Source organism: Diabrotica undecimpunctata, unplaced genomic scaffold (assembly GCF_040954645.1).
Source record: "Diabrotica undecimpunctata isolate CICGRU unplaced genomic scaffold, icDiaUnde3 ctg00003463.1, whole genome shotgun sequence".
Taxonomy (NCBI): Eukaryota; Metazoa; Arthropoda; class Insecta; order Coleoptera; family Chrysomelidae; genus Diabrotica; species Diabrotica undecimpunctata.
The window spans coordinates 3,342-11,755 of NW_027314655.1; the positions used below are offsets into that span (position 1 = coordinate 3,342).

Here is an 8,414-nt window from a genome sequence, read left to right on the forward strand (position 1 = left end):
AATGACACTTGTGAATCATAAATTTTACATTTCCGACTAAGAATCATAAATTGTACGAAGTTTATTGCGGGCGACCCGCAGTTAAAAAGGGTATTTATTTATAGCTACGGCCGGGCCAAAACGTAAAAAAACACGTTTTTCAATCTTATTTTCTCTCGTTATAAGCAAATTTACCTCGCTATAGAGGGTTATAGTTCAATAGAAATTTCACGGGACATCTAATGTACCTCGTTATAAGCGAAACCTCGTAATAACCGTGTTCGTTATAGAGGGAGTATACTGTATATATATATATATATATATATATATATATATATATATATATATATATATATATATATATATATATATATATTCCAAGCGGTCCGTTTATTTGCTTTTAAATCTTCCGGCAAAGTGCATGATTTAACTAAGCAATATTTTCTACTGATTTCTATGATTCATGGTATATGATATTCTTACCGAAAAACAAATAAACTGTCGTTACTATAATTAAAATAAGATAAAATAAAATTATCTTTTGTAAATACTATTTATTTAATTAAAATCATTTTCCCTACTTTTCATCTCTTGTTTCGAATAGGCACTTTTGGTCAATTACGTTAAAAAAACGTTAATTTAATTCATGTCTGTGAAAACGAAAATACAAATTATACAACCCTGAATCGTGCTTGCGTTCATCGTGGCATCGCTGCGCTTCTATCGTCCATAAGAAATACATGGCCCTATCTCCGCAATGTTATTTTCTTAACGTGGAACGCTGTATAGTAAAAACTACACAAGATTTGCTGGTGATGTAATAAGCACTGCTAAGACATGTATTCCGAGAGGCTACCGCAATGAATATATTCCTGGATGGACAAAGAACTGCCAACAAGTTTTTCTGGAAACTGGAGATCAAGAAGTAGCAGATCAGCTGAATCCACGGCCTAAATGTATCGAGAATGAAAATGTGGGTGGAAACTGTTGATTGTCTAAACTTCCAAATATCGAGCAGAAAAGCTTGGACTCTCTCTCTCTTGTCGTTTCCTCATTGCTGAGGATCGTGATTTCCTACAATGCGGGCTGTCAATTCTCTCCATCTCTTGCGATTTTGGGCTGCTCTCATGGACTCGGAAAACGTCTCTCCAGTGGCTTTCTGTACTTGATCTGACCATCGGATAGGTGAGCGTCCTCTGCCTCTACGTCCTTCTACGTTTCCGCATACAATTAGTGTTTCTAAGTTGTCATTGTCTCTTCTCGCAATGTGGCCAAAAAACTTTAAAACATTTGCAAGACACTGAGAGGAGAGTCTGGTCTGAATGTTTAGCTCTTCGAGAATCGACTGATTGGATCTGTGCTCCGTCCACGAGACGCGTAGCATTCGTCTCCAGCACCACATTTCGAATGCGTCAATCCTTTTCCTATCCTCTGATTTTATTGTCCATGTTTCGGCACCGTAACTGAAGATTGAAAAAATGAGTGTCCGTACCAGTCTCATTTTGAGTTTTTTGGATAAAGAGCGGTCCTTCCATATTTTTGACAGTCGACTCATCGCGTTCTTGGCCATCCCTATTCTTCTGCGAATTTCCGTATGGGAGGAGGCTGCATTGCTTAACCCTTTAATCGGCAAGATAGAAATAACAGATTTTAAGTTTCAGGAATTTTGGTTTTAGGGTAATTTGGGTGTGGGAAAAATGAATCTAAGGTCAGTTTGGCGATATTGGGTGTGTGTGGGGTCGTCAGCTCAATAAATGGTAGACCGTCTACAGACGGTCTTGTCGCTCAGAAGGAAAATTTATAAAAACACCATAATTTATTAGTTGTACGAAATTAATATTTTTATTGAAAAAAAATTACAAGTAAATAAACAAAAAGGTATCAGACTTTGGTGTGATACTATGTGAAGCAATTTTTACCTTTAGTGTTGGAGAAGTAAAGGTTGCACTTGGTGAAAAAGGAATAAGTGTCAGACTTTATACACAGTTTGCACGACTTTTACGATTCCCATTCAGGTCAAGGTTCAGGTTTTTTTTATTCATAATATGTACAGACCTCTTCAAGTGAAGCCACCTACTGATGGTACTACTCTCGGGCCGGAAACTTCCAAAGTCGGTAACAATGATATTGGTCCCTTTAGTGCTTTGAATGTAGATGCAGGTGTTGCTATTGATGTTGTTGCTATTACTGTCATATCTACTGTTGTTGCTACCATGGTTGTGTCTTCTGATGTCAATGCTACTGTTTCTGCTGCTGTAGTTGGTGGAGATTGATCTCTAATTACAATAGCCGCTAAGTACGCGCTATCTCAGAGTCATCGATCGAACTGAGTGAAGTACTACTGATATTCAGTGATAAATTTGCAACCTGTACAAATTTAGTGGTTGAATCTAAGTTTTTGCATGCACTCAGTTATCATCTCATCATCCTATGGTGTTATTTCATCACACTTGTAATTCGGATCACTGTCTACGTCATCAACATATTCTTCATCCGTAAACGATTCCATAATGTCTGTTACTTCTTCTTCACTCAGAGTAGAGACATAGAATTCTTTTCCTACCGCCCACGCTCTCCGACATCCTTCTACATCATGTTTACCCTTTATTTTTTACATAATAAAACTATAACCACAAGTTTAGTAGGTAAAATAAAAACAAAAATATGCATGCTAATAAGAAATGAGCAGAAACGTCGAGCAACTAAGCGACAAGACCGACTGCAGACGGCCTTCATTAAATGCGCGATATTTCAAATCCACTGTTTATTTCCTCAACACACAGTAGTAAATCAATAAATATACCTAATAACAACTCACCACAAAAATTTTCATGTTTATTTCTCAACTAGAAAGTACTTTTTTAAAAGTCATTGTTGTTACCCGTAACACAAATAATTTTAGCGTCTCAATCATACGAATGTCTCGACACAAATGCCAGCTACTGTAAATCAACTAAAGCTAGAGTGTTCAAACTGGTACCGTTTGTTTCGTATTGTCAGTACCTACAAACAGTTTTGTCGTTCAACTCGATTACACACGTTATTAAAAAAATACTTAGGTTAGAGTAAAGACCGCCTGTAGACGGTTTTGCCGATTAAAGGGTTAAGGAAGATCCTAGATACGTGAACTCGTCTACTTTCTCGAATTGATTTAGGGCGCCTGTTGTTTGGAGGATATTCGCGTGGTCCACAATCATGATTTTTGTTTTCTGATTATTAATCTTGAGCCCACACTTGTTGCTTTCGGTTTCTACTCTCTTTATCAGTCTCGACATCTCTTCAGATGTTGCTATCAGTGTTGTATCGTCTGCGAATCTTAAGTTTGAGATCTTTTTTCCTGCAATGGAGATGCCGCCTCTCCATCCATCGAGTGCGTTCCTCATTATGTATTCTCCATATAAATTGAACAGGTCTGGAGATAGTATGCACCCTTGTCGTACACCTCTGCTGGTTTTGAAGGTATCAGATTGCTGGTTTTCAATTCTTATTTTAACTGAGTTATCTTCGTATAAGTTTTTAATTAATATTGCCAAATGATCTGGAACTCCCATCTCATGAAGAACTGTCCAGAGAACTTCCCACTTTACACAATCAAATGCCTTTTGGTAGTCTAGCAAACAGATTATTATTGGAATTTTAAATTCGCGGGCCTTTTCTATGAGCTGCCGCATATTAAGGATTTGCTCTCTCGTACCCTTCCCTTTGACAAAGCCTGCTTGTTCTTGGGACATTACCACGAAAACTGGGAAGTGCTGCCCCACACGAAGACAACCTATAACTGTTAATCCAAACGCTCTAGAAAACCCTGTATATTTATAACTACTTTTGAAATGTAAAGCTTACTGCTACCTCCTATTTTTACAAATAACTTTTTTGGTATCTCCTATATAAAGTGCTCCCCAAGTGCCGTAGTATTTTATATTTAAATATTGTGAGTCTAATGCCATACGATAAATAAAAAATCTTCTTGACAGGACAGAATCTTGGATACTGACTGAAGGATCACTTAAAACCTTAATGCTTTTAAAATGCGGTGCTACAGAAGAATGTTCAGGATCTCTTGGGTGGATCGTGTATATCAAACAAAGACATGAAAAGACTTGGTAAGAAATGTTAAAAAAATTTTCAACGTGAAGCAGGACATGTTAGAATATTTGGGCCACATAATGACATATTAACAGCTCTATGGTCTACTGCAGCTAATATTGTAAAAGTATGAGGCACAAGAGGTCCAGCCAGACGAATAATTTCATGGGTTTAAATGTTAGAAAGTGATTTTCACTATGTGTCACTGGGCTATTTAGAGCAGCAGTAAAATAAAGCAATAGCCATGTTAGTTGTCTACATCGTCACATAGTTAATAAGAAAAATATCTAAATCTAAAAATAGTTTACCTGGTTATTTAATGTGTCTGAATAATTGTGATTTTTAACGTCATCAATGTTAGAAGATCTATTTTCCCAATCATATGTTGCATCAATTGATTCTGTCTAAAAAATTAAGAGATTTTCAGTTATTACAAAATAAGATGCTTTATGAGATATTAGACATTTTCATTTAGACAATAAAATAAACATTTATTGATCAGTTGCATTAGGCAAGTAAAATATATTTGCCATATCTTCTTCTTGATGTGCCTATCCGTTACGAATGTTGGCGATCATCGTGGCAATCTTTATCTTATCTGCAGCAGCGCGGAAAAGCTGCACAGATGTTGTATTGAACCAGATTCTGAGGTTCTTTTACCAAGATGTTCTTCTTCTTCCTGGACCTCGTTTTCCAAATATTTTTCCTTGCAGGATGGCTTGAAGGAGGAGAGTATATCTGGATTCATTTCGCAATTTGCCATATAGGTACTCAGTATTTTAGAAATTAAAAAAGGAACTATCCTTTTGAACAAAAATAGCCCAAAAAATAACTCAGCTAATAACTTAACAGAACATTTATTAATTCTATGGTGGTACGAACTACGCTGAGTCAGCTAATTATAAAAGATAAATAAATAGTAGGCAATAGATAAGGAGGATATTAAATCATAGAATAGAACAAAGGATTTATTTAGCTGGAAATTCTATTCAAACTACATACATTTAAGTGGTTATTGGTTACTACACAAAAAATGCGATTAACAATTGAAGGGTGCAGGGAATAAAGGCGCAATGTCAACTTTTACGAAAATCGAGATTTTAATGCTATATGTTAAGGAGTACTATAAAGGCTCAAATCAATACCTTCCGTCAGGGAAAAAGGCGCATAGTCCATGCGTTCTAGGAATGAAAGCGCATTGTCACTTTCGTGTGTCGCCACTGTGACTACAACTTGTAGCTGTTTTCTTGAGCTGTTAGTTGCACTAAAGAATTCATCGTAGCAGTGTGCAATTTATTTAAGTCTATAATATCGTTAAAATATTGATTAAAAAAATGAGTTAAGTTTTTGCAAGTGACTTTATAGACAGTAGTAGTGATGGTTTAGAGAACCCTAAACAAGAAAACACAAAAAAAAAACGGAAAAAAACTGGGCGGATAAATGAGGTTTGTAAAAGACTACGACTACAGAGTCACGTACCAGGGCCAGACTGTAAGTGCGAAAGATGTCGTTGCTTTGAAATTGTATCACCTGACGCTCGACAGTCAATAATACGTAGTTTTAATTTACTTAACTCAGAGGATTTACATAATTTATACTTATGTGGTCTTATTACAGTTTTACAAATTAAACAACAGAGGTGAAGGAAAGATTTGACCGACCCAGAAAAATTACATGATTCAACATATGTTTACGGAGTTCAATTTAAAAATGCCGACTGACGTACCTATCTGCGCTAAAGCTTTTCTGTCTATTCATGGAATCGGAAGAAAGAAGTTAGAGTTATTGGAACGATCTTTGAAATTAACTGGAGAGGCACCTACAAACAAGAGAGTTAAACACGCTAATTGCTCTCATAATCTATCAGAGGCTGTTACTGCTGCTGTGATGGAACACATATCTTCCTTTAAAGGAAGAGAATCCCATTATAGCTTAAAGGATTCTTCTAAAGTGTACCTATCTGAGGAATTAAAGGTTAAAAAAATGTGGCAGATGTACATGGAAATGTACAAAGAGGCCATTTCTTAGGAATCTTACAGAACTTTATTTACGAATAAGTTTAATATTTCATTCGGGTACCCCCGAGCAGATAGTTGCAGTATGTGTGATGAACATGTTGCAAAACTAAAATCACTCGAGAAAGAAAAAGCTAACTTGCCCCCCTCACTGCAAGCAAATCAATTCTTGTTCTGGAAAAACAGAAGAAAAACCTTTATACTGCAAGCAAACTTCATAAAATGAAAGCAGAAGCTTTTTACAAGAAAAAACGGCAAATGAAAATGTTATGCAAAACCAATGAAAAAATCGAAAGCATTTGCATTGACTACCAAAAAAACTTGCCAGTGCCTAACATTTCAACAAATGATGTCGATTACAAAAGACAATTATCTGTATTTACGTTCAACATACATGTACTAGCCTCCAATAAAAGTGTTTTTTATATATACCCACAGACAATAGGGAAAAAAGGCATAGACGATGTGACTTCTCTCCTTCACCATTTCGTTCATAATTTCCTTGATCCTTCAGTTGAAGAATTGATTATATTCGCAGATTCTTGTGGGGGCCAAAATAAAAACTATACAGTTGCAAGATTTCTGTATATCATCTTGTTTACATAGAGAAGAGACTTAGGACCATACATATGATTTTTCCAATGAGATGGCATTCATACATGGAAACAAGGTAAAAATATGGGGATTATAAATCAAAAATCAAGAGTTGAATTGCCAGAGGAATGCTGAAGTTTTCCGGAATTCAAGAAAAAAGTTTCCTTTTGATGTGATTGAAGTTGACCAAAATATGCTGAAATCCTGGACTGAGTATTTTGAAAATAAATTCTTTAAAAAATGTCAATTTCAAACAAGACCTACAAAAGTTTTGAAAATTGAACAAAAATCTCCCCATTTGATTTTTCATCGTCCAACATACCTACTATGAAAATTTCGTTTCAAATACAGTTATTCCAAAGGGCAAAAAAAACCAATGACATCAGTTACCTCTAGCATCTCATCAGCAGCTGCTACCTTTTTCTAGAGAAAAATTTGAAGATGTAGTGTCTCTTAGTGCATTTTGTTCCAAAGAAGCTCAGCAGTACTTTAAATCTTTACCACAGCAGTAAATAAGTATTCTTCTTAAGTATATTGTTGTTTAATTATAATAAAAGATAATAAAGGCCTTGTTTAACTTATTTTTGTGCGCTAGCAGTAACATTCTTTTTTTTATTAATTTAAAATATTTTTTATTAAATTAATATAATTAACACTTATACTGTTATATAACAAATTTTACTAAATTGTTTAGCAACCTGTTAAAAAAAAGAAGTTTAGGATCATACACGTTAAATATTACAAAAATAAAAAATGTAGTTTTCTGAAAAATGTACTAATAGTGACATTGCGCCTTTATTCCCTGCACCCTTCAATTGTAATTTCATGTAACTTAATCAAATTAATGAAAAAATCTCACCTTAATACTACAGGCTTCTGATAAATACTGGTCTTTTAAGCTAACATCAATGTTTACACTGGAATCATTTTCATTTGTACACTCTGTTTCAGTTTGTGATGTATTCTACAAAAAATTTGATTAAATGTAGCACATTTAGCAGCTTATTACATTTATAATACTTATTAACAACTAAATTTTTCAACATACCTTACAGAACTCTTGCATATCTGAAATAAAAAATATATAAATACTAATATGAAATAAAATCACAGGTTATATTACGTTTAGGATCAATGTTCCATTCATCAGTCGTAACGTCACATTCTTGTACTTCATTTTTAATCAGCTCTAACATACAAGTGTCCATTGGCTCCACCTCATCTGGTTCTACTATTTCAGTCTTAATTCTAATTTGCTTATTTGGAAGCAGCCTCAGAAGCATATTTTCGGTTTCTATACAGTTTGCTATAAAATTTTCAATGGATTGAAGTTTACTTATACATTTGTTACATACATTTTGAGGCATATCAGGATTTGCGCTGACCTAAAAAGTCTAGTTTATGAATTCGATCAATATTTGTTTTATCTGTAATTAATCTCATCAACTGTGCAATGTTATTATAGTGGAATAATCATTTTATGTGTTATATTGTGTTGAGTAAGTGCCGCGTTATTAAGTGAAGTCAGCTATTATTTATAAAATTACCAGTTTCTTTAGGGAAATTCATGTTAAGTATCATATTATATTATCTATTAGCATTGTGCCTGTCTCTATTGGTGAAAAAATTCATTTTCTGTATATCTCTGAACAGATATAATGGTAAAATAACATTAATACATTGTTATCTTTTCTTTTTTATTGTCTTTTCTTTTTCTTGAAGGACTCTGAGATAGCGCGT

General features: G+C 34.5%; 1 protein-coding gene across 1 annotated transcript; it reads right to left on the reverse strand.

Moving 5' to 3' along the window:
• Positions 1 to 2,407: 2,407 nt before the first annotated feature.
• Positions 2,408 to 8,059, reverse strand: LOC140432272 (uncharacterized; the record flags this gene model as incomplete). Its single annotated transcript, XM_072520086.1, has 5 exons — positions 2,408 to 2,581; positions 4,374 to 4,469; positions 7,534 to 7,638; positions 7,723 to 7,742; positions 7,798 to 8,059. Coding segments are annotated over 5 exons (657 nt in total), but the record flags the coding sequence as incomplete, so codon positions are not given.
• Positions 8,060 to 8,414: the final 355 nt, after the last annotated feature.